At 43.0% G+C, this 26,860-nt stretch overlaps 1 protein-coding gene across 1 annotated transcript in view; it reads left to right on the plus strand.

Annotated features, from left to right (window-relative positions):
- Tm9sf2 (transmembrane 9 superfamily member 2) overlaps positions 1 to 21,886 on the plus strand; it is a 47,245-nt gene extending 25,359 nt beyond the window's left edge. Inside the window, exons 6-17 of the mRNA XM_005355695.2 lie at positions 462 to 586; positions 1,964 to 2,075; positions 3,691 to 3,770; positions 4,607 to 4,715; positions 7,695 to 7,827; positions 9,426 to 9,545; positions 11,628 to 11,685; positions 13,509 to 13,668; positions 14,360 to 14,511; positions 15,513 to 15,624; positions 18,730 to 18,901; positions 21,220 to 21,886. Coding sequence (XP_005355752.1) covers positions 462 to 586; positions 1,964 to 2,075; positions 3,691 to 3,770; positions 4,607 to 4,715; positions 7,695 to 7,827; positions 9,426 to 9,545; positions 11,628 to 11,685; positions 13,509 to 13,668; positions 14,360 to 14,511; positions 15,513 to 15,624; positions 18,730 to 18,901; positions 21,220 to 21,287 — 1,401 coding nt within the window. The 3' untranslated portion in view covers positions 21,288 to 21,886. The remainder of the gene's footprint in view (positions 1 to 461; positions 587 to 1,963; positions 2,076 to 3,690; positions 3,771 to 4,606; positions 4,716 to 7,694; positions 7,828 to 9,425; positions 9,546 to 11,627; positions 11,686 to 13,508; positions 13,669 to 14,359; positions 14,512 to 15,512; positions 15,625 to 18,729; positions 18,902 to 21,219) is intronic.
- The last annotated feature ends 4,974 nt before the right edge of the window (positions 21,887 to 26,860 follow it).

Raw genomic sequence — 26,860 nt, forward strand, 5'->3', positions numbered from 1 at the left:
GTTACTGCTAATATTGGATATATAAGGTTTTTCTGTACTCAGACAACGTAATGGATATGATCTGATAAGTTAGCCTGAATCTCACTCTATTGATTAATCCTTGTGAAGTTGAGCAGAGGCACTTGAGTGGTCAGGGTTATAGTCTAGAGAGGGGGTGCTATTAAAATGTGGGTGATTCTGCATGTTCATGTTATTATTTCTTCTTCACATTGTATTGTAAGTGAAAAGCTAGAAAATATTAGTTACCTAGTTTTATGTAAAATTAAGACCTTAGAAAGCATCATTTACCTTCTACACTTCATTTTGGCTTATAAGGACTTCAAACTTAAAACCTTAGCATTGTACTAGGGCAAGTTTAAATTGTATCTGAACGTATTTGTTAATGTAGTCATCTGTGAAGTACTGTGCTTGATTCTCCCATAGGCAGTGTTCTCCCTTTAACTTTAAGTTCTATTTCACAGTCAGAATTCCATGAGAGAGATACTTTCTACATCTTCAATCATGTTGATATCAAAATACATTATCATGTTGTTGAGACGGGGTCCATGGGAGCAAGATTAGTAGCTGCTAAACTTGAACCAAAAAGGTAAATATACAACTAGGTTTAAAAAAAACAAAAACGAACTTTGCAACATGTGTGGTGGCTTGCACTTATAATCCTAGCACTTTGGGAGGCTAAGGGAGGTGAGTCCAGAGTGAGATACATACCTCAACAACTCCCGTAAACCAATAACAGATATCAGTGAAACTTAGATCTAAATAAGTATTTTGAGACCAAGCACTTATTCCTTTATTATTCTGACATTTGCGGATTAATTACAGTGAGCACTCCCTTCAGTATTCTGTTTCTGAGATGTTTGTAGACTGTACAGAGAAACAGTAATTATTATTTCTCTGTAATGGGGAACTGGTCGAATTGAGATGCCTTTCTTGTGCATTTTGTTTTGTTTTTCCTCCAGGAATCCTCACAGCTTTTTGGTTTGTTGTAGGCACTGGGTGGTTGGCACAGTGTCCCCTTTGTAGTGAAAGAGCATCTCTGAGGACCGCTTTCCTGCTCTCGGGCCCATGGGACGGTTGGAACCATCTTTTTAAAGTCTCCACGGCAGCTTTTGCAAGGGAGTTTTTTAAGGTTGTTCGGGTGGCAGCTTAAAAGTACCTGGTTTGATCCTGGCATGGTGGCGCACAGCTTTAATCCCAGTACCTGTGAGGCAGAGGCAGGCAGATCTCTAGAGTTTGAGGCCAGCCTGGTCTACAGACTGAGTTCCATGACAGCCAGGGCTGCACAGAGAAACCTTGTTTCAAGAAAAAGAAAAGTACTTGTTTTGGCTGTGGATTTTATTTTTCCATGACCTTTCTTGCACTGAACCAGCATGCTTTGACATATTAGTGTAAAGCAGTGTGTGGCACACTGAAATGGCTGCTTGTTTACACTCCCCTGAGATTGTGTGACCTGGTGCAGTGACTGGTGCTCGTGGTCTCAGCACATGGGTGAAGCAGGGGGGTCATTTAGTCCAGACATCAAAACTATCATGAGCAGCATGGCCAGGCCCGTCTTCAAAGGGGAGTAGGGCTTCAGTGTTGTTCTACGTGGAGTTGTTCAGACTTTTGCTTCTGATTGAACATGTAACCAGGCCCATTATTTCCATGCTGTGAAGTGACGTGAGGACCAGTGAGGTGGCTGGGTTCTGAAAGTGTTTGCCAAGGATGACCTGAGTTCAAGCCCTTGATTCCACAGTGGCAGGAGGGGCCTGACTACAAAAGTGTCCCACAACTTCAAAACACACACACACACATGCACACAGAGAGAGTCAAATTTGAGACAAGTTTTGTAGTGTGGCATGAATGATGTCATCTTTAATGGTCAACCGCATTATGAAATACAGAGAAAACTTATGACCTGTCTTTTACCTCATTTTCTAAAATGAACTTTATCATTATCTTGACAAAATGTTTCTTTCCACAGCTTCAAACACACCCACATAGATAAACCAGACTGCTCTGGACCCCCCATGGACATCAGTAACAAGGCTTCTGGGGAGATCAGAATTGCCTACACTTACTCCATTAGTTTTGAGGTGAGTTTGCTTTCAGTCTTTATGTGCCACTTAACCTAATTAAAAATACTAATGGTCAGATAGATAAGCTTTTAATGAGCTGCGTTTTAGAATAGCCTGTCAGTGCACCAAACAACATAACTATTCCTAAAACTAAATCTTAGTTTAAATGAAACGATAGAGGAAATCAAAGAAGCGTGCTTTGTGTGTGTTACAGCCAAGAGATGCGTGTAAGATGTGCTGTGGGAAACAGGTAAAAGGTGATAGGAAGTGTCTGGCGTGTCAGGAGCTGTGGGAACCTCCATCCTCTTCGTGTGGGCATAAGGGCACCAACTGAAATGGACTGTGACGTGGGGCGGGTGTCTTAGGAAAGAGGAGGGGGTTGTCAAAAGTGTGGGAAGTATTCTGTCAGGAGCCATTTTCCTCCTAGGATTATTGCAGGAACCTGGGGAGTCTGCAGAGAACCCCACACCCCTAATTGTGTTAGGAATTGTTCTATTGACAGAGCCTACCCCACACCCAAATTGGCTGTTAATGCTGTTAATTAACAGCATCTGTTAGCGGAACCCACCCCACATTCCAAACTATCTAGAGAACTAGGTGTGTCAACTCGTGACTTTCTAGCCTAGGTGACCTGACCGAAGATAACCTCCTGGACCATGTGACCAGCGTGAACCACGCGGCAAGAGCCCAGGCCCCTGTGCCCACCCCCCAACTCCTTACCCTATATAAGCTGTACCCCATCTCTAATAAACGGAGGCTCTGACAAACTTAGCACAGCCTCATTCCTCTCTCTCAGCTCATATCTTCCAGATAGTGCCTCTCCGGGACCCTGGAATAACTAACTGCAGGGTGGGTTACAACCCCTAGACTGAGTAGCCCACCCAAAAGCGGTTTACAGTATTCCACCTCTGCTCTTAAGTTTTTGTCTTTACTAGCTAATGTAGTCACGATGCTAAATGTCCCCATGTACAGTATTTAGTTTTCAAGGCCAGTCTGTGTTTTGGGTAAAACCCTAGTATGAGTGGCATTTACCAGATGTTGAGTGTGCCTGGGTTAGAAACGCGGTCTTATTAGTCAGCCCATGGTACAGTGTAAGAAGAACTCAATCTGTTGTGTTATTTTCTCAAACTAAATATTACTCCAAACTTTGGTATTAAAAATCCACTTGTACGGGAGCTGGAGAGAAGGCTCAGTGGTTAGGAGCCTGACTGCTCTTCCAGAGGTCCTGAGTTCAATTCCCAGCACCACATGGTGGCTCACAACCATCTGTAATGAGATCTGGTGCCCTCTCTGGCCTACAGGCAGGATACCGTATAAATAAATTAATTAATTAATAATCTTTAAAAATTTTTTAAATCCACTTATACTAGCTATGATTTAGAACTGGACTTTTAAAAACACAGACATATAGGTATTGCTGGAATTCTTGCCAGTCTTCTTGGGTTTGTTGTTTGTGTGTTTTAATTTATTGCTTGGTTTCATTCTATTTGCACTAGATTTGAATAAATCTAAAACTACGGGTTGTCACTAGTAATTGAGGTACTGTTAACACTGCGGGTGTTGACTGACGAGAAGAGTGAACTTCTTCATGTTCCTTGTCAGGAAGTGCTCACGGTGTCTTTCTTCCCTCCAGGAAAAGAAAGAGATCAGGTGGGCATCGAGATGGGACTATATTTTGGAGTCCATGCCTCACACCCACATTCAGTGGTTTAGGTAAGAGTGCGATCAAGCTGCCTTTCTCTCGGGTCATCCCTTGTCCCTCTCTAGCCCAGGTCAGTGTGGTCAGTAATGTAACCCAGTGCTTCAGCCTTCCTAACGCTGCGATACTTTAGTACACTTCCTCAACCATGAAATTATTTTTATGCGAAATGGCAGAGGCTGTGGATTTGTAGTTGAGTAGTGAAGTGCTTATGTAGGGTGGCTCAGGAGTCAGTCTGCAGCAACAGTGACTAATGTTTAGTCACCTAGAAGACTGAGGCAGGATTACAGAGTTGCAGTGAAGCTGAGTAATGTAGCAAAGCTGAGGTGGGGATAAGGGAGAGGGGACAGAGGGAGGAAGGGAGGATGATGGCGGAGGATATATGAAAATATGTCCTTGAAAGAACGAACACAACACCTTGAGTTTGTTGGATTTTAAGAAATTTTGGGTCAGGCGGTGGTGGCACACACTTTTAATCCCAGCACTGGGGAGGCAGAGACAGGTGGATCTTTGTGAGTTCAAAGCCATCCTGGGCTACAAAGCTATTCCAGTACAAGCCAAAGCCACACAGAGAAGCCCTGTCTGGGGAGGGGGTGGTATTTGATTGAAGTGAGGGTTTTTTGTTGGTGGTGGTTTTGGTTTTTCAAGACGATCTTTTTCTTTGTAGCCCTAGATGTCCTAGACCTCTTTTTATAGACTAGACTGGCCTCGAGCTCAGAAATTTGCCTGCCTCTGCCTCTCAAGTGCGGGGATTAAAAGTTAGCATGGCCACCACCCTGATTGAGGTGATTTAATGTCCACTGTTCTGTGCCTAAGCTGCAGTTCTGTCCTGATGTGCTTGTCCCCACAGCATAATGAATTCCTTGGTTATTGTCCTCTTCTTGTCTGGGATGGTAGCTATGATTATGTTACGCACGCTGCATAAAGATATTGCCAGATATAACCAGATGGACTCTACGGTAAGTGGAAACATTTCATTTGGTCTTTAGATACCACAGAGGCTTCGGACATGGAAACCTTCAGTTGCAGAACATGAAATATATGAAAAAATAATAGCTAAAAATTTTCCAAGACAGAAAACAGAAAATTCATAGATTAAAATATTCCCCAAACATATAAATGAAATGAATTCTTTGCATATTTGAACTGAGAGATGAACTGAGAGACACTTTTGTCAACAAACAAAAATACTTGGCCACAAACAGCTATACAGAAGCAATTTTTGTGGTGGTGACTTAGCAGACTGTAAGTAAATGGAAGCAGTTAACAGAGAGATGAGCAGAATTGACAAGGAAACACCTTCTGTCTGGACCGAGGGCTTAAAGGACATGAACATGGACAAACAGAGTATTTGATAAATGGTGTTAGGATAAAGTTGGTATTTGTCTGAAAAGGAAAGAAGTACGACATAATAAATACAGGTCTGTAACAAAACATTGGAGATGACTTGGTGTGGCAAACCGAGTTCATCCTTAGAACCACAGCAGGAGAGAACCACTCCTGAAGGTTGTCCTCTGGTTTCCACAAGCACGTATGCGTACGCACATGCATGCACAATAATAGTAATAATAAATGATTAATAAGAAAATCATTCACAATCAAGAACATGCATATTGCGGTGTTCTTGGTTCACTTGGCTCTGCCTGTTTTGTTATTTTATTTTCTTTTTTTCTTTTTTTCTTTTTTTCTTGGCTCTGCCTGTTTTGGACGATTGAGAGAACACACACACACACACACGATGACAAGTGGTAATGCAGAGCAGTGTACCATGTGGCACGAAAATCCACACAATAGAATACTAAATACTTACTAACAGCAGTGAGCAAGCTCTGAATATAGGCTGAAAAAAAGCTTCAAGATGATCATAGAATTAAACAAAGTTGCAGGGCGTGTGTGCGCACGCAATCCATTTTATAATAAATTCTTTCTATAAGGTAATAAAAACCTAATAGGTTTTTTTCCCAGTACAAGAAGCCCCTGTACTTTGGGCAAAATTTAGCTGTTCTTCGTTGTTGTTTTGGGCTTTTGTCTATTGCCGCTTTGTTTGTTTATTTTTGAGACGGGGTCTGTGCCACCACACACTTAGTTGTATTTTTTTGTTTTGTTTTAGTTTTAATTTCAGGTTTTTAAAATTTATTTATTTTATGTGCATTGCTATTTTGCCATGGGTGTTGGGTCCCCTAGAACTGGAGTTAGAGACAGCTGTGAGCTGCCATGTGGATGCTGGGAATTGAACCTGAGTCCTCTGGAGGAGCAGTCATTGCTCTTAACCACTGAGCCATCTCTCCAGTTCACACTTAGTCTTTACAATATCTATTTAATAAATAAAAAGTGAACTGAAGCAGTCCTTTATTTAACACTAACTCAGCTGACAAGAGGAGCGTGTATTCTCAGCCTTTTGTGTGTTAAACAAACATTCACAGAGCAGAGACCAGCAAACCGGCCTCTGTCAGCTCGTGTTCACACAACTGATCTGTAGATCCTAACCTCCTCCTCCCCATCCTCTAGTTTTATTAAATGAATCCCAGGTAAATTTTTATTTACTCTCTTAAGAGATCATGTATGTTTTAATAATACTTCAGCTTTGCAGTCTTTGTAATGTCGTGGAAGTATTAATACCAAAATGCATGTAAAGTGTTTTGTACAAAACAGGACATACCTTGGTCATAACTGTTCCCTTGAACTGGACTCATACCTGCATATATATAGGAGGGAACTGTGCTTTAGTTTCCCGGCTGCCAGACCCAAGTAATCACACAGAGACTATATTAATTATGAGACTGTTTGACCTGTTAGCTCAGGCTTCTTATTAACTAACTTTTGCATCTTAAATTAACCTATTTCTATTAATCTATGTATCACCACAAGGTTGTGGCCTACCCATAAGGTTCCAGCATCTGTCTTCTAAGCCAACTTCATGGTGTCTCTCTGACTCGGCCTGTTCTCTCTCTACATATAACTTTAAGATATTTTAAATTTCAACTGATTTATATTTATGTAAAAACAAATTTGATGTATTAGCAGTAGCACTGTCTACTGCTTAGAAGAATAAGGGGCTTAAAGGGGATTCAGATGGACATGGGGGACTGTCAGGAGGAACTGCCAGCAGCGGCTCATTCTCAAGGACGCAGAAGCTGTGCAGTGAAGAAAGCAGTGGAGAAACTGCTAAAGAATTTGAAACAGAGTGATGCTGCTGTGTGTATTTGTTATCTGGAAAATTGTTTGAGGCAGGGTGAGATTGGAAATGCAGAGACCCGTTCAGAGGAAGATGAGACAGATACATCCAGGGGTATTTTAAGTGCTGGGTGGAGCAGACTGACTAGCTCACACTAGAGAATACGGACGCCAGAGAGGGCCGGTGGGTGACCCCAGGTTTCTGGTCCAGCCACTTGTGTGGTTATAAGGGTCCCTTCTGTATTGAAGGTGTGTGGGCGTGTGGTGAGGCTGAAGCGTGACAGGAGGAGACTTGGGTTTGGAGGCTGAGCAGTTGGAAGGTGGCGTTTTCATCTGGAGGGGACTTGGGAGGACGAGAATTTTGTAGCTGTGTTCATCATGTCCGGTCAGGTAGAGCTATTGATTCAGTACATACGTGTAAGGCAGGTACAGTGGGGGCTGGCAGTGCAAACATGGTCTCCAGCTTACTTACTCCCACAGTTAGGTAGGAGTCACGTTGTCTGTGTAAAGTCTCTCCATCCGCAGTCTCTTTTTCTTGACAGTGTTAAGGATCTCAGAGGGCTTGGGGGTGGTAGGCATTTCCTGATGACTTCAGTACATAACACTCCTTTAGAAACAATTCTAGAAAGCTGTTTAAAACCACATGCTCACGTTCTAGTCTTCATAACTGAAGTAATTAACATAAGTTTGAAAAACGTATAGCAGCATATTCAATGGGAAACTAACAAAAATGTTACCATGTGACATGTTCTCTGTTTTTGTAGGAGGATGCCCAGGAAGAATTTGGCTGGAAACTAGTTCATGGTGATATATTCCGGCCTCCAAGAAAGGGGATGCTGTTGTCAGTCTTTCTAGGATCCGGGACACAGATTTTAATTATGACTTTTGTAACTCTGTGTAAGTTTTACATGACTATTAAAAAGAAAATTCTTTGTCTGAATAGTATTTAGAAGTAAGTTTTCCTATGTAAAGTAGCTGTGCTAAGAGCCCTTTTGACTTTCAAACTCTGTGCTTTGGCTCTGAGCACACCAGAGGCTGATGGGTATCTTCCTCCAACCCAGCTACTGATGTGCAGGCCCTGAGAGACCCACCTGGAGCCAGCGCCACTCAATTTGGCTGTTTTATCCAACTACAAAGGAAGGAACAGTCAGCTAAGAGCCAGTGGATCTCTGGCATGAGGGTAGAAAATAGAAGGGACTGGGGGTGAGAAAGGAAGTTCTGTGGTGTTTCTCATGGGGAAGTTAGGAAGTGAGACTTCCTTTCTGATAGTGTTCCATAATACAGGGTCTCTCTGAAATAGATCTCCTCAGGAGGACTGGTGAGATGCTGGGTCCTCTGGGACTGCTCCCTGGGGTTGCATTAGTTCTGGTCCCTTCAGGGAGACCGTCTATAAGTAGACGTTTCTGCATTGTCCATATTTTTAGCGGTGGGTTTACTTGTTGAGTCCAGCCACTGTGAAAAGTGACAAATACTGTTACTGAAATAATCCAGGGGGGCAGACCTTCAGTCACAGCTGGAGGCAGAGGCAGGCAGACGTCTGTGAGTTTGGGTCTGGCCTCTGCTACAAACTGAGTTCCAGTACAACCAGGGTTTCACAGAGAGCCCATCTCAAAAAACAAACAAAAAGTCCACAGGTGACATTTTAAATTTTTTCTAGGGAACATATGATCTTGTTTGGTTACAGGTCAAATATATAATGGTATAATTTAGTCTTGTTTAAACTTACTTTTTTAAGACAGGGTGTTACTTTGTATTCTGAGCTGGCTTGGAACCTCACTATGTCGAGCATGCTGGCTCAGATTTGTAGTAGCACCTGTTCCTGCTCCCTAGTACTGGGATACAGTGTGAGCCATCATGAACAGTAGGAATTTCTGCTAGTAAAATTACTGCATTTTGTTGTTTTGTGTTTGTTTGCTTTGTTTTGAGATCCACCTGCCTCTGCCTCCAGAGGGCTGGGATTAAAGGTGTCTGCCACCACTACCTGGCTGCATATTTTTATAGTGGGAATAACTCATTTCTAAATGCCTGTCTTCTGAGCACGTTTGAAAGCCACAATTCACACCTCTAGGCTTTATGCTCAGGTTGCTAGGCTTATTCTGTGCACTGAGTCCTTGCTATTGTTACTTTAATGTAGTAACAAACAGGGAGATAATGGCTTTGACAGATAGGGCTAGGATTTATAAGAGTGTTAGACGTCTTAGAATTAGTATTCTCCAGGTAGGCCTTACTAAGAGAACCAAGATGGACTCAACCCAGAAATGGCGCTTGAGGACAGAGTTGTGCTTTAGGGTTTTGTCAGGACCCATCAGACTCCCCATGGAGCTGGCTTCATGTGGGATCATGTGCATGCGATGTGTTAGCCATTGCTAGCTGCATAAGGCTGTGTCTGTTTTTCATGAGGTTATAATTGTTTTCTTGTGTAAAAAAAGTTCTATCATTTCACAACATAAGAAGCAGAGGAATAACATTTTCAACTTTTAATGGTTGCTTCTTAGTTTTTGCCTGTCTGGGATTCTTGTCCCCTGCCAATCGAGGAGCCCTGATGACATGTGCTGTGGTGTTGTGGGTGTTGCTGGGCACACCTGCTGGCTATGTGGCTGCCAGATTCTACAAGTGTAAGTAGAGGCCATAGTGACTGCTACTGATTCTGCCACCACTGTGGTTCTGAAGGGGGGGGTCGGGGGAGGGAGGGGGTGTGCTTGGGGCAGTGGATGGGCACTGCCTGGACAAGTATACTGCAGTTTAGTCTGCCACCATTGGGCTAGCGGGCAGCAGATAGGCAGTCCTGGACAGGTATCCCCACGGTGTCTAGATAAGAGCCTGTAGCGTGGTTTCTTTGCTACATGGACGGCTGTTCCAGAAATACCTCTCAAATGCTTTGACAGTAGCAGAAGCCTTTGTGATGCTGCTTCTGCTTCTCGGCTGTCCCTTCACTCTTTTCCTTTAAAGCCTTAGCCTTTTGGGTTAAACAAAACAACGTACCAATTTAACATTTATAAACTACAGTAAACAAAGATATCACTTTTGGGGGAGCCCTGAAGGAAGAAAGGTGTGTGTCATTACTTTCTGTCCCTTCTCTTCAGAAGTAAAGCAAAGTTCAGAGAACAAAGGGCCAAAGCCACAGGTGTCCTTGGCAGTTTAGGGCTTAGTTTGTCAAGGTCAGAGAATGGCAGTGGGCCCTGCTTAGGATGCTGAAGCCCTGTCTGTACTTCCCTGTCTGTCTCCTGAGAGGAAGAGCTTCCCAGGGTGACCATGATGTGGGGATTCCATCAGGCCCTGCTACATATGCGCAGGGGTAGGTGGGGTTCAGTCACTTCCCAAGTTCTGTTCTCACTCTTCTTGTACTCTTCACTCAAGGACATAGGACATGTGGAATACAGTCAGAACCCCGCCTAGCATACCATGCCTGATTTTTGACCATAGAGGTTTTCCCCCCCTTTTTAAATATTTATTTATTTATTATGTGTACAATATTCTTTCTGCGTTATGCCTGAAGGCCAGAAGAGGGCACCAGACCTCATTACAGATGGTTGTGTACCACCATGTGGTTGCTGGGAATTGAACTCAGGACCTTTGGAAGAGCAGGCAATGCTCTTAATCTCTGAGCCATCTCTCCAGCCCCCATAGAGGTTTTCTGTGAGTTCCTTAACCAGGCTCTACTCTTCTGTGCCTCTCTCTCAACCCACAGCTCCCTCGTGGTAATGTCTCTACACCCCTCACACCTCCCTTCTGAGAGGTGATGTCACATGGTCCCAGCAGAAGAACGCTGTTTGATAAAAGGACTTTTTCTTTAAATCAGAGTAATATCTTGCTATGTAGTTGTTTGTTCTTTAAAAATGTTTTGAGGCACTAGAGAGGTGGCTCGGTGGTCTTCGTTGCCAGCATCCACATGGTGGCTCACAAACACCTGCTACTCCAAGCATGAACACAGTGCACACACATGCATGCAGGCAAGGCCCTCATATGCATACAATACATTTAAAGACAGTATTTTGAAATTTGGAGTTGTGTTTTTTACTAAACTCCATAGTAAATTCAGTCTACAGTAACTGAATTCATACCAAATGTTTTTAATTGATATGAATTTAATTTTGTCATTTTCCTTTAAGGTAAGTATTATGTATACTTGCCTATAAAATGTACTAAAAGTTTTTTGAAATCATAAAGAGAACTTTTCACACCCAGTTTCATGGCAACAGAGGAGAAATGTCACTTTTTACTCTGCACAGCTCATAATTTGATATTTTTAAGTGGAAGAAAAAAGTAGGAACTGTATGAGCAGATCCATTCCGTCAGAAGGCTAGAGCCCTTTCTGTCTGTGTCCTGACGTCACACAGCCCCCATGCCCCTACCCCCAGAAACCACTGTATTGGAGAGACCTGGATATGACTCCAAAACGGACCACAGCTGAACAAGAATCCTCCTTGTATGTCTTCCATACCCAAGCGTGGTCATTGATGTTGACCTGGGCTGTAAAGGGGTTGTTCGTTTTGTGGCATCAGTAAGAAAGACCAGATCTGGGTGGCTTAGCCTCGAATACTGAACTTGCCCAAACACGGTGGAACATTTAATAACAGGCATCATAGCATAGTTATGGAGGTCTCTTGGTCTCTTCCGGGTGAGCCGCTCATGCTGCCGACAGGCATTGGGGTGTGAGCACTTGGCTTCTGTACTTATGCTTTTGTTTTCTTCCTTAGCTTTTGGGGGCGAGAAGTGGAAAACAAATGTTCTCCTGACGTCGTTCCTCTGTCCCGGGTGAGTGACGTTTTCCGTGACCCTTGATGGTCTCTCTTCCCCCAACCTTTTCAGTCCCTTAGGTCTCTAAGTCCAGTGTCTAAGAAAGCATTTAAGTTTTGAAAATGGATAGCATCAATATTTAGTGAACTTGTGCTAAGTGACATGTATCTTTTATACAAAAATTACATGTAGATAATAGAAACGCTTGCTTTCTTGTAAGTTTTTGTAGTGTCTGAGGGAGAATAGGCTAGCCAGCACCTCCCTTGACCACATCTTTCTGTCTCGGTCTACAGCAGTTGCTCTGACACGTTGCCATATAGTGTTGATCACAGGGTGGGCTTCTCCCTGAAGGGTGCCCAGACAAGCCAGTGTGTGGTTTTCATCAGATGTATTCCGATAGTTGGTATATTCCATTATAGAGAATGGTGTGTCCCAAAACTTAATAAACACAGCAAATCTAACAGCCTTGACTTTCTTGAGAGGTGCTTCTGTTCTCATCTAGTATCCTCCATGATCTGCACATTTCTGGTGGACAGGAACTGGCCACCGGACATGCAGAAGCAATGAAGAGCACACACGGTGGTGGCCAGCAGACAGGGCTGTTTGGCTGGCAGGCCAGGAACAAGCGTGATGATAGCTGGTATCTTCGTAGACCAGCACTGGAAGCAGACACTCCCACACGCATGTCTGTGTTCTGGGCCAGTCTGCATGTTTCACACTTGTCATGGTTGCTTGTGACTGTCACCAAGTCAGACATCTGCTGCTCCCTCTCCTGTGTCCTAGGAGTGCACCCAGCTCTTCCCTGATACGTTGCTTGTGACTGTCACCAAGTCAGACATCTGCTGCTCCCTCTCCTGTGTCCTAGGAGTGCACCCAGCTCTTCCCTGATACTGCGTGCTCTTTTTAGAAGACTGGATCTTGCTAGGCGATGGTGCACATCTTTAATCCCAGCCCTTAGGAGGCAGAGGCAGGCTGATCTCTGAGTTCAAAGCCAGCCTGGTCTACACAAAGAAACACTGTCTCAAAAAAACTAAGGAGGTGGGGAGAGACATGCTCTTTCTGAACCACTGCCCAGAGCTCTTTTTCTGTGCTCCATCCCTGGTGTGGAAAAATACTGTAAAGTATGTATTTTATGACTAACAGCCTTGTTCTAAAAAATAAACTTGGAAGTTTTGAGCAGTGGCAGTACCATAGGCAGTGCTGTCTGTTCAAGGATCAATTATTGCTAATTGAGAACTGGGCTCAGAAAGCCTTGGTGCAAGTATAACGGCACACGCTTATGTTTAAAGTCAGTAAAAGCACAAGGGGAAGCATGGTGTTTAGTGACGAATTGGTGACTGGAGTATGAAATAATGCACAAGTACTTTGCAGAAAACATGTAGTCCAAATGAAAAATGAGCAGGGGGCCTAGCCGGCCAGCGCAGAAGTGACCCAGGGCCAGCCAGCGCAGGAGTGACCCAGGGCCAGCGCAGAAGTGACATCAGGGCCAGCCAGCGCAGAAGTGACCCCAGGGCCAGCCAGTGCAGGAGTGACGTCAGAGCCAGTGCAGAAGTGACGGCAGGGCCAGTGCAGAAGTGACCCCAGGGCCAGATGTGCACTGCAGTCGTTCTTAGAAATTCAAGTTCCCACAGTTCCAACTGTGATGAAATCAGCTGCTGGTTGGAGTTTAAATTGGTCAAAGCTGCTGAAAAAAGAATTTTGCAGTTTGTAGTAAAGTTTTAAATTCTTTGAACCCCATGACTCAGAAATTCTACTGTTTTTAATCTCTATCCCAAGTCACTAATGTTGTAACTTAAATCACAGGTTACTGTCCCTTCATTTTGTTTCTGTTTGTCTTTCAGGATTGTGTTTGCTGACTTCTTTATCATGAACCTGATCCTCTGGGGAGAAGGCTCTTCAGCCGCCATTCCTTTTGGCACCCTGGTTGCCATCTTGGCCCTTTGGTTCTGCATATCTGTGCCTTTGACGTTTATCGGTGCATACTTTGGCTTTAAGAAGAATGTAAGTTTAACTTTGAGAAGAATGTAACTTAAGTGGTTTCAGCTGAGGAAACTTCTGTCTTAAAAGATACCATGAAAATGTCACAGGGTGTAAACTTACCCTTAAGATCGAGGCTTCACAAGTTCATAATGGTGTTGGGAATGTTGGGTCTTTAAAGACAGGTTCTCTGTAGCAAGCCTGAGTTTTCCATTTCTTCCTCCTAATGCCTAGAGTACAGGCGTGCACCACCACACCTGGGCATAAGGTTTCCTTGGTTTCTTTTGTTTGCAGTAGTTCCCCTTACGTTCTTAAATCACTGAATGGGGGTGGTGGTTGTAATAAGGTTATTTTATTTTAGCCCACTTCCCATATATAAAATAAATAATGAAATTTTAGACTGATTTCTTTCAGTAAGTACATAATTAAAATGAAAATCCAGGGTTTGCCTTACTAATGCCATATTGTCTTCTCTTATTTCTTACTTTGAGTAAAGCCATTGGTCAGTAGATAACCCACTATAAAGAGCTTTGGCCTGTTCAGAAGTCAGACCTTATACCTGGCAATGTCTAATTCATTGCTTCTAATTACATACTTCCATTTGATGACTTAAATGGACTCAAGTAGTATTAATATGGAAACTAAGAAGAAAGAAAAGATTGTGCAGAGAGTATTTTAATAGCTACTTAATTATAAATCTTTTTTCCTCCTGCAGGCCATTGAACACCCGGTTCGAACCAATCAGATTCCTCGTCAGATTCCTGAACAGTCATTCTACACCAAGCCCTTGCCTGGTATCATCATGGGGGGGATTCTGCCCTTCGGCTGCATCTTTATACAGCTCTTCTTCATTCTGAATAGCATTTGGTAAGCTGAGGACAAAGTCCCCTCCTCATCGCCATTGCTGTGAGGACTGCTGTGTTGTTAGAGATGTAAACAGCAGAGGGTAGAGCAGTGATGGCAGCTCACACTGATGTAAGGCTGATTCTGTCAGGATTCTGTCCTCATTTTCCAGAGAAGAAGATGAAGCTTAGGAGGTTGAGTGATTGTATCGGCCACTCTGTGGCAGAAGCTCAGCCCAGGTCCTTCCGTGTTCTTAAGTAATTGTACTGCTCAGAGAAAAGCAGCCAAGAGCTCATGGGAAGAGGCTGGGGGTGGAAAGGAGTCTGATTTCCTTGACCTGGAATTCTATGCATCACCCAGATCCTGCATTCCCTGTTTCTTGTTCCCATGGGAGTCTTTTTGGAAGTAGTGCTTCTCTATGTATCCCTGACTGGCCTGGAACCTGCTCTGCAGACCAGGCTGGGCTTGAACTCACCGAGATCGTCTGCCTCTGCCTCCCAGATGGTGAGATTAAAGGTATATGCCCCACGCCATGGAAACTTATTTTGTAAGCCTCTCTATTGCAGTGTGTTTGAGTGGGGGTAGTGTGTTGTGATCACCTTTATCATATGACATTGCAAGTGTGCCAAGATCTGAGGTAGCATGAAAGTGGAATAAACTGGAGCTTTGTAAATGGTTAGAATAACTTTCCAAATTCTAAAACCTTATGTGCTAATGTGGTTTGGTTTTTTTTTTCCTAGTTTGACTGTCTTTTCATTATGTTTTTCTCAAACACTTCTGACTCACACAGGCTTGACACATTTTCCTGAATAGTGGTTTCAGGGTCTGCCTGAACAGGAGGCTAAAATCTGATGGCATCACTACCATATCCTTCCTTGTCAAACCCTCTCCATCATCAAACCTGTGCAGAATTATTTTAATTTGTTGAGAAGAAAAGAAAACCTTCCTAGTTCAAAACAGAATGAACAATGTCATTTCTTGTGTCAAAATATTTATATCATGTGTCCTGACATGTTTGATTGCAGGTCACATCAGATGTATTACATGTTTGGCTTCCTGTTTCTGGTGTTTATCATTTTGGTTATTACATGTTCTGAAGCAACTATACTTCTTTGCTATTTCCACCTGTGTGCAGAGGTACGTGTTAGCAGTATTCAATGTTAATTTGTAGGCAGTATTATAACTTTGGCATATTTCAACTTGAATATTATTGAGATAATTTTTCTACATTCATGTTTATTATCAAAGAAATTGACCTCTCCTCACAAATCAAAAGAAGGCTTCTTTAGGATTGAATCAAGGTCATATTTTTCTTCATTGTATTTATTTAAAGGTTATTAGTAGAAATTCTGGATGGTTAATTTCCCAAGAATATTATAGTATACTGAATTTGACTTTTATGACTATCTGACTTAAAAATTAATATTCTTATAGATGTTTCTGGGTTCTAAAAATTAGTAAAAATAAGTAGTTGGGGCCTGGAGAGATGGCTCAGTGGAAAGAGCACTTGCTCTTGCAGAGGACTGGGTTGAGTTCCTAGCACCCACATCAGGTGACTTAAAAACCAACTACCTGTAACTCCAGTTCTAAGGGTGCAATGCCCTCTTCTGACCTCCTCAGGCACCTGCACGCAGGAGGTGCACACTTAGGCACAACGTATACATTTATAATAAGTATTTCTAAGCTGGGCAATGGTGGTGCATGCCTTTACTTTCTAGAAGCAGAGCCAGGTGGATCTCTGAGTTCAAAGCCAGCCTGTTCTACAAAGCGAGTTCCAAGATAGCCAGAGCTGATACATAGAGAAACGCTGTCTGGAAAAACCATTTTGTTTTTCTTAAAAAGATAAGTAGTTGAGTGACAGTGTTCATTGAAAAGTTTCAATAATTACCTTGTAACGAGTTGTAATTGGTAGCAACACCACAATGATAGCATCTTTGTCTCCGAGCCTTTGAACATTGCAAGATGATGTTGTCTACAATTCATGCTCAAGAGCCCAGTGTTTGAGTTACTGATAGTCTGCCCCTCGTTTTACTGTTGTGTGAGGGGCTGCAGTTGCCCACATTCATCATTAGATCCACTCTTTCCGTGTTACTTTCTATACAGATAAAATTGGTTAAACTGAGTTTTTCGTTATGTTTTTATTTGTCCATTTAAGTTTAATTCATGTTTTGAAAGTTCAAAAAAATGACTGGCACTTAACATATTTTGTGCAACTCTCTCCTCTTGTCTGATTCTAAAATATTTTTATTCTTTCTACACACAGAAACTCCATAAGCATTGACTATTTATCCATTTCCTCCTTCCACTGGTCTGCTTTCTGTCTCTGAAGGAGAACACTGTCTGACTTGTCTTCGTAATCCCAAAGCTCAGAGGTTGAGGCAGGTGGAGCTTTGAGTTCCAGGACAGCCAGGAACTCCTGTCCAGAAAAATCCTGTCCTCCCCCCCAAAAAAATAAAGACACAGGCTGGGCGGTGGTGGCTCACACCTTTAATCCCAGGGAGGCAAAGGCGGGCAGATCTCTGTGAGTTCAAGGCCAGGCTGGTCTACAGAGCTAGTTCCAGGACAGACTATAGCTACTGAGAAACCCTGTCTCGAAAAACCAAATAAGCAGAAAAGATTCTGGAGCCAAAGAGATGGCTCAGCCAGATAAAGCATCTGACTTGAGTCCCTGAAACACAAGTAAAGGTAGAAAAAGAAAACCCAATCCACAGGGTTGTCCTCTGATGTGTCCATGTCCTATGCATGTGCTCTAGGCCCACACACCATGCATGCACAAGAAATTCTTTGTAAGGGTTCTGCTCCAGCGTATTTTAGTGCTGTATTCCTTCTGCGACTGAATAATATGCACCTGATATGTGACATCAGCGTAAACATTCGTCCACCCGCAGGCCTGTGTTCTCCACAGTTTGAGTGCTGTAAACAATGCTGCTGTAAACACCTACCAAGAGTATTTAAATGTTTTAGTTTTGGGGTGTTTTTTTGGATTGCATTGCCATGTGATGATTCTTTGCTTCAAGTCCTGGAGACTGCAGTTTGTTTCCAGCAGCCACATATGGTTTCCAGTCTCCTAATTCTTCCTCAGCTCTACTGTCTGTGCCTCCTGGGCTCCGTGGCACAGTCATGTAGTGGGGGTATGCAGTGCTCTCTGAGCCCGGATCTTTAACCTCCTGGTAGGGTCTGCATTGATCCAGACCCTATTTTCCTATTCTCCCTATACTGTGGAGAATATGATCATCTTAAGTTTTAAATTTTCCAGCTTAAACAAGCATGTATTTAACATTTATTTAAATTTTCTGTCATTTATGTTGTGACATTTTATACTTTTTGGCATATAAATGTTTCAAATCCTTTTTGAAAGGTATTTCTAGTATTTTTGTGTTCTTTCTAAGTCCGTTGTTAGCGTATAAAAACTTATCTGCTGAGTGGAGCTCGGTGACAGAATTAGCCTGGTATGTGCAAGCCTGTGGCCTTGGTTGTCAGCACCACGCAGGTGTGCATCCTTGCCCTTGCTGGCTTTATTGGAGGTGTTAGCGCTCTGGAACATGGATGGATTCTTCGGTTAGCCATAGTCAAGTTTTGTTTAGGTGTGCTTTTGTCCTGATGTTGTTTTCCTTATTTTGTTTGTGGTCGTTTTGGTTTTTGCTTTTTTTCCTTTTTGACATCGTCTCACTGTAACTCGTGTGGCCTGGATGGACCTGCAGACGGGCTAGTGTCAGCCTCCTGAATGTAGACATGTGCCCAATTGTAGCAGGGGTTGCAAAGATTTCTTTTTCTAAAAAAAGATGCTGTGCTGTGCTAGAGACATTTTATGTGAAGTGAGAATAGCTGTCTTAGCCACCTGCCTTGCTGGGATTATGTGTGTCATAATTGGAAATCAATGTCAACCAGACTTAATAGGAAATTGCTCTTGTATAGCGTTGACTGAGCTATGATAAAATGAATATTAATTTTGAACTGTCAAAAGATTTTTGCACATTGCTTTTCCTTCATAATCATAAACTTTAAAATATAATCTGGTCCTTTGTTATTCATAAGCAGTTGGATATTTTCTCATACATTTTTAAGTAGCTATACAGCAAGTAAGAGTGTGGTAGAGAGTACACAGAGTGCAGTCAGCCAGCAACTGTAACTGAGGCAGAAGTTAGGTTAGGGCTTCCAGTGAACGCTGTTACTTTGTGACTTAGTAGCCCCGTGTTGTCCAGTATTAGGAAGTAATTGTTCTTTTCTCCCCTCTCCACCCAGGATTATCACTGGCAGTGGCGCTCCTTCCTCACCAGTGGCTTCACTGCGGTCTATTTCTTAATTTATGCCATACACTACTTCTTCTCGAAACTGCAGATCACCGGGACAGCAAGCACCATCCTCTACTTCGGTTACACTATGATCATGGTGCTGATCTTCTTTCTCTTTACAGGTAAGACACAAACGATGCTTTTAATATGGTTTAGTGGATTTATCTCTCCTTTATGAATGTTTCTGCTACCCACTGACCCGTCCCCAGATCAGCATCATTTGGCACACCTGCTCGTAGTTGCAGCTCTGAAAGGTGAAAATGCAAAACTGGAAGCAGGGACACACACGGTGCAGGCTGGGCTTCGTTGTGCGTCTTGGCGCCGTGCGACAGATTTAGTCCCAGAGCCCGTTGTGTTTGAATGAGTGGGGCTGCTTGTGCTCTAAACTGTGTTTGTAGGAAGGGGGTCTATTCGAGGCTGGGGAGGGGGGGTCACTTTACTTAAAGCCCATCGTTTGTACAGCATATTAGTGAAGTAGATGTGCTTGTTTGTCTAACGTGCTATAATTCAAACATATACTCACACAATATGTTGAGAAATATTGGTAAGAAAACAAAAGCCTTTGTTTTCCATGATGAAAGAGTCGCATTTGTGTAAGAACAGGAAACTGTTGCCTATGTTGGAGATGCAGCAGCTGGTAATGAGCTGTAGCTGGTGTTCCAGGCCATGCTCATTGGTGCTGTGCTTGTGGCTGTGGTGCACGGTGCTACGGCACAACAGCTCAGTTTTGTTATGTATTTGCTCATTATACATTTGGAAACCTTTTACTGTTAGCAGATTTTTCCTAGCCTGCACTGAATTGCATGGTCACACAGAGCAGTGATTCTCAGCCTCACTAACGCCGCAACCCCTTAATGCAGTCTCCTGTGCTGTGCTGACCCCGGCCAGAGGGTTACTGTGTTGCTACTTCGTAACTCTAATTTTCCTACTGTTAGGAGTCAGAATGTAAATATCTGATGTGTGACCCCCAAAGGGGTTGAAAACCACTGCCATATAGCCACAGCACACAGTTTAAGGAGCTTTTGTTGTAGCTGGTGAGATGGCTCAGGGGATAGAAGCACTTGCCACTCAAGCCTGAGTGATCCTCAGAACCAGTGGTGGAAGGAGAAAAGTATTCCCAAAAGTTGGCTTCTGGTCTCCACACCAAACCCAGACAGTATACAGTCATAATAAAGTAACTTGAAAAACTTTGACTTAAAAGAATATCACAGGAAATAGATTTGATTTTGGCCAGATTTCCAACAAGATTCCTTTGAGCTTTATATTTGTTATACTGAAAGAATATGTCCATGTAGCTCAAATTCTTCAGGTTTTAGGCTGATGAAGGCACGTGTTGTTATGTAACAGTGTGATTGATGCAGGCGTCTCCTGTGGTCAGGAAGTGGATTTGGAGTGGGATGGTGGTGCAGGCCTATACTCCTGTCTACTCAAGAGTCCAAGACCCAACTGGATGACTTAGTGATACCCTGTGTCAAAGAAAAAAGGGTGTGTGTGTGGCTGAGGATATGACTGAGTGATCGAGTGTGCCCGCTCTCTGAGAGGCTGTGGGCTGTTCAACCCCACTTGCAACAACAACAAAAAGCACAGTTACCTTTCACCGTGCCCAGCGTTCAGTGTGTGAGCCGAGTGCTGCGCAGAGCCCTCTGCCTGTCAGCTGCTGGAACGTCTTTGTTCTTACCCTGCTGACGTCACTTGCATATGGTGCAGAAGCTCTAGATTATTTTACTGCAGCTCACTGACTGCTGTTAATTCCTAGCAGCTACACTTAGAAAACATCCCATCACCGGGTGGTGGTGGTCATACACATTGTATCCCAGAATTCGGGAGGCAGAAGCAAGGTGGAGCTCTGTAAGTTTGAGGCCTACCTGGTCTACAGAGCGAGTTACAGGACAGCCAGACAAACCTTGTCTCTGGGGAAAAATCCTATCTTATTCTGTGACTCTGGTAAAAATGGTAGCAGTTTCTGTTACTAGCAGTGATAAAAATATTCTTAAATGGAAATCATGGTATGATATGCTTTTCACTTTTTAATTCATTGATATATATAGAAAGGAAAATAGCTGGACTTCTGGTAGTCATGCGTACCTTTAATCCCAGCACTCAGGTGGCAGAGGCAGACAGATCTCTTAATTCAAGGACCACCAGAGGTACACAGAACCTCGTTTCCCACCTCCACCTCCCCAAAAAAGGAATAATGTATGTTATGGAAAACTTAGATAATTTTACAATATAAGAAATTCTACATGTTTTTGTAAGGAATTAAAGTGATTTCATGTTCCTCAGAAGGAAAGCTCATGGGGCTGTGTTGTATTTTTGGCCATCAAAACTGAAAAGTTTTGTTCTTTTTAGAGGACCCAGTCACCTTACATCTGCTTTTTTGGTCTAAACTAATGAACTTCTTTTGAAAGGGACTTAATTTTGTTTTGTTTTTCTTTTCTAGGAACAATTGGCTTCTTTGCATGCTTTTGGTTTGTCACCAAAATATACAGTGTGGTGAAAGTTGACTGAAGAAGCCCAGTGTGTCCAGTTCAAACAGAAATAAACTAAGTTTTCATCAGCAGAGACCAGTTTTGTGACTCCCTTGAGTTCTCTCAGACTTGTTGGCCTAGTAATCCTTCCGACACAGCACTGCTAAGTCCACCTCCCCCCATGCCCCTGTGCCCACATGATGTACTCAACACTAAAGCATTCGTATTGTGATTGGGTTGTTCTCAATGAGGAGCAGATTTAAATATTATGTGCATTTGTAAATATGATAGCTATAAACTTTTCAATACTTCTAATGGCAGATTAGAGGAGGCCATAATACTGATGAGACTGGACAGTTTGCTGTTGTAAATAGGATTTTCTAGGCTCGGTAGGTGGAAAGAATTATTTTTCTTTGAAGGAAATAACTTTTTATCATGGTAATTTTGAAGGATGATTCCTATGACATGTTCATTGGGGGGAATGTGGCTTTAAAAAAATCTTGTATTGGTTGTAATTGTCATATCTTCTTACTCTTCTGTGTTGACTTCATTATTCCCATGGTATTGGCCTTTTAAACTATGTGCCTCTGAGTCTTCGAATTTATAAATTTGTTATCTTAATAAATATTGTAAAAATGTCTTCATTGCATTATTCCCTATTGCATATTTCAGAAGATTCTGTGAACATGAATCTCTTGACCACAGGTGAAATTTTAGCCTCTTGGGTTTTGTCAGATCTGAATTTCCACTCTAAAAGAATGATACAAATTATAGTCATGCCAGATAAACAACACATTTAGTAGAATATAATGCGGGCCTTATATTGTTACTATTAATAATTATATTCTTGACCTAGGTCCAAAGTGTAGTGATTCTTTTTTTAAGTCATCAGGTGTAATGGCACACCTCCATAATGTCTGTAGTGGAGGTGAAGGGTGATGTTGGAGGGCAGCCTGGACTTCCTTGCTCACAGTGTGGGTTAGGCTCTGTGTTCTGCACATTTGCAGTAGTTAGGACGCCTTTGTCCCCATGATCGCAGTGGTTTAATTTAAATTTCACAAATAATTCTTGTCCTATGCTTAGGAAATCACTAATACTTTCTTAGACACATCTGGCAAGTGTGAATCTGTTTATACAGAAATCTGAAGTGGTTTCAAATATGAATCTGTGTCCGTGAATGCCTTCTGTATTGAGGGCTTCACTGCTGGCTGCTTATGAGGACACATCAAACACCAGCTTTAAACCTAAACAAAGATTCCTAACTGTCACTCAGTTGCCAGGCCTTCCTGCAGAGATGTTACACACCAGCTAGACCAGGTGCACACTTGAATCCCAGCCTGGGAAGGTGAGGCTAGCCTGCGGTACTGGTCTTTCATTTTGCTGCAGCGAACAATCAGATATCAGCACAGTTGACTGGATGTTTTAGTCTGTCCTTAGTGTTCTGTATAAACCAGCCACATTTCACACACACTCTGAAGGAGAGAAGTGACTTTCGGGCCTAGTAACCCCTGTCTAAAGTGCTTGTTCCAGATTTAAAAAATGTTTGCATTACCTTTATCCAGTTGACACTCCTTAGTCTCAGAGTCCGAAATCCAAAGCTATTATCAGTGTTGTGAAAGTTTGAAACTGTGAGTTGGGTGTAGGCAAAGGCTGCTCATTCATTTCCCAGCCACCCAGACCTGAAATAATCACACACAAACTATATATTTTTAAAGATTTATTTATTATGTACACAGTGTTCAGCCTCCATGCCTGCAGGCCAGAAGCGGACACCAGATCTTATTACAGATGGTTGTGAGCCACCATGTGGTTGCTGGGAATTGAACTCAGGACCTCTGGAAGAGCAGTCAGTGCTCTTAACCTTTGAGCCATCTCTCCAGCCCCAGAAACTATATTATTTAAAACACTTCTTGGCCAGTAGCTTAAGCGTATTAGCTACCTCTTATATGCTAAATTAACCCATCTCTATTAATCTGCATCACCATGAGGTCATGGCCTACCGGCAGGGTTCCACCCAACATCCCTCCTGCAATGGCTACATGGCATCTCACTCCATTTTCTTTCTTCCTCTATCTGCTTGGAATTCCTGCCTTGTTCTAGTCTGCCAAGCCACTGACCAAAACAGCTTTATTCATTAACCAATAAAAGCAACACATATACAGAAGGACTTCCCACACCATTTCCCCTTTTCTGTTCAAATAAAAAGGAAGGTTTTAACTTTAACATAGTAAAATTACATATAGCAAAACAAGTATCAAGTAAGAATTTCAGTTACAATATTTACATCTACTTTACCTTTTATCATAAGTAAGGAAAACTATAATCATAACTATTCTTCAACACCATCAAAAACCCCAGAAGGATATAATATTACCTAATTTAACAGGAAGTACATTGTAAGCAACTTCCAAAACTTTAGAATTGACAGAGACATCTCATTGCCTGGACAGTCCCCCAGAGTTCTTCTGTAATGTAGCATCTATTTTCAACCTGCAGGCCCATAGTATCCAGCAGACTTTTCCATGGGGCAGGAAATTTGAAGATCTGTTCTGCCTCGTAATGGCAAAGTTCATCAGTTGCTTTCTTCTGTGTCCTGCAGAATGTCTAGCAGACTCGTGAAGCAAGAACCTTGAAGGATGGTCTCACCTTTAGGCAAGTTCAGCAGTCATTTTTCTATGTGTCCTGCATGTCTAGTTCATACAGCATAACATCAAGCAGTCCAGGCAAGATTAGTTTCTTGCCCAAATGGTTAACAAACTCCCTAAGGAGCCTCTTTGATGCTCATCATCCCCTTGAAGTAGATCAGTGCTGCCAGGAGCAGATGTGTCTTACTGTCATGAAAAATCCTAAGTTCTTAAAACATTTTAAATGACATATTTTGTAGGTCTTTGAAAGGTTTGAAGATTAAAATATATCTAAATATCTAGAAAACTTAACATGACTATAAGCTTGACTATTATAGATGACTATAAATTAACCTGTATTATACATTACATTTTTAAGTGAGCTGCACAAACACAATACCTTAATCAAGAGCAGAAATATACATATAACAAAATTGACCTTTAATTTGTATCAATAAACCAAGATCTGTACCAATGCAAAGTATCTCTATAGCATGTCCCCTTTTAAGTGTAAACAAACATAAGCAATCATTTAGGGAATTTGGACATAGATCTCTCCAAACTGCTTCCTGCTTTTTGTTGGGCAAGTAATTTTGGAGGGTTCACAGAGACCTTTAGGGTGGTCTTGTTCATCAAACCACATTAGTCTGGAAGGAATCCACAGGTTCTCATCCTCTGTGGAAACAAAAGCAGAACCTCTTTTCCAAAGCAACATATCCTTAGACCCAAATTTTGAAATCAAGATACTTTAAAATATATATGTTGGATTAGCTAGCAGCTTCTCTCTGTGCTTTGCTCATTCACAGTCAGAAATTTAAGGAAAACACAATAATACACATAATCCAGACCGACATGGCCTAGCCCTGCTCGTGTCCTGGTGGAGGATTGCTGTACAGCAGACTGTCTGCCCAGTGAAGGCCGAAGTTCTTCCCTAGTCCATGTCTGTTCTCACCAGTACCTTTGATTCCATTTCACCCTCTTAACCATTCCATCCACCTCCAGCTGAAGGATCCTCACGGCCCGCAACCTCAGTTTACATCTACGTGGCCCTCAGCCCTCCAGACCTGCCTCATCCAACAGAGGGCTTCAGGGCACTAGGACACCTCTCTCCACCTCCAGCCCCCCCCCCCCGTCTGTATCTGCCTCACCGGGGCCTGCGTGCACCTCCTAAGACCTCTGCAGCCAGCTGGTTCATCACGCGATCACGCGCTCGTCCTGTGACACCTGTGACAGAATGGGCTTCAAGCACACACACCCTGTGCAGCGCTGACCTCTGACGCCCCAGCCACACCAAACTACGTGTGCTCAGGAGCCCTTCGGTTTAGGAAATTAGAAAAAGCCTTCACCATAGCGTAGTGAAACCTAGTGTTAACATTCTAAAGCACACAGGTGTATTTATGGGCTTAGGCTGCCTTTCAGCCTCAGTCATGAGGATTTGTTCTGCTGCATTCGGGTTGGCGACCAGAAGAGAACCTAATAGCATTTCACACACATCTGCCTCAAAGTTCCATGTGCCATGAATCCCATGGTATCCAAAGCACCCAGTGCTGCTGGCCTGATCCCAGCTTCTCAGGAGGTGGACGAGAGGGTGGAAAAGCTGAAGACCCTCCTGGGCTACTGATGCCCAAAGCAGCCTGAGTAACTTAACTTAGTAAGGCTGGCCTCAAAATTAAAGGTAAAAAGGAAGCCTCCAGGTAGAACTCGGGGAGAGAACTCTGCGTGTGATGCTGCCCCAGGCTTAATTTTTTTTTTAATTTAAATTTTTTTTAAGATTATGTGCATTGGTGTTTTGCCTGCATGTATATCTGTGTGAGGCTGTTGGATCCTCTGGAACTAGGGTTACAGACAGTTGTGAGTTGCCATGTGGACGCTGGGAATTGAACCTCTGTCCCCTGGAAGAGCAGCCACGGCTCTCTTAACCACTGAGCGATCTCTCCAACCCCCCAGGCTCAATTTCTAATGCCTTTCCTCAAAAGTCTTATTCTCAGATGTGAAAATAAACCAGCAACAGCTTTAATTACAGGTCTTTCTTGTCTGGAGGTATTGGTTGGATACGTCTGCCGTAACAGGACATCAGGGACTGGATGTTAGATGACAGAGTGACCTTAAGCAGCAGAGATGTTTCCCTCAGAGCTGGGAAGGTGTCAGTGAGCTAGATTCTCTCAAGATCAGACAGGATCGGGTGGATTCAGGGTGTGCGTCTGTAGATGCCTTGGTTCTTCATGAGGCCCCTCTTGGTGTGATCACTTTTCTGTTTCTTTCCAATGCTGAGGAATCACACCTAGGGCCTCCAGCTTAGTAAACAAGTGCCCTTCCACCCTCTAACTCCTGAGGATAGCATTGACATTTTCTGTTAATGTACATCCCTGGTGTGCCTGTCGAGATTCCCTCTTAGAAAGACTCCGTTCTGACTAGATTAGGGCCTGTGTGAAGTAGCTTGACCTTCATTATCTCCTTACAAGCTGTACCTCAAAATATCCTCACAGTTGCATCATGGGATGCAATGCTGTAGTGTAGACAGTTCGGACAGCCTGTTTTTCCAGCCCATCACAATACACGTCATTTCTATGGTGCTACATCTAGGGAACAATGTACAAATTCTCTCTTTTGTACTTGTATTTATTCTGGGCAGGGAACCTCTGTGCCACAGTACCAGTGAGGTCAGAGGACAGACCTCCTTGGGAAGCAGGTTCTCCTTCCAGCCGTGTGGATCCTGGAGACTGAACTGGAGTTGGCGTGGGTTGTGAGCCACCGGTCATTCAGATCACCCAACTTGGCAGCACACGTCTTGACCCCTCTCTGTGGGTTTTGGTTTGGATTGGTTTGATGTTGTTGTTTGGTTTGGTTTGGTCAACACTCAGGTTAAAACTGTTCACTGAATCAGGTGTCCCAGCAGACCCACCTTTTGCTCACGCCCCAGGGACATTACCTGACTACTACTTGTAGAGACTGTTACGGAGACAAGGTGGGCTCTCCTCTGACCAGGTTT

This window comes from Microtus ochrogaster, chromosome 17 (genome assembly GCF_000317375.1).
Source record: "Microtus ochrogaster isolate Prairie Vole_2 chromosome 17, MicOch1.0, whole genome shotgun sequence".
Taxonomy (NCBI): domain Eukaryota; kingdom Metazoa; phylum Chordata; class Mammalia; order Rodentia; family Cricetidae; genus Microtus; species Microtus ochrogaster.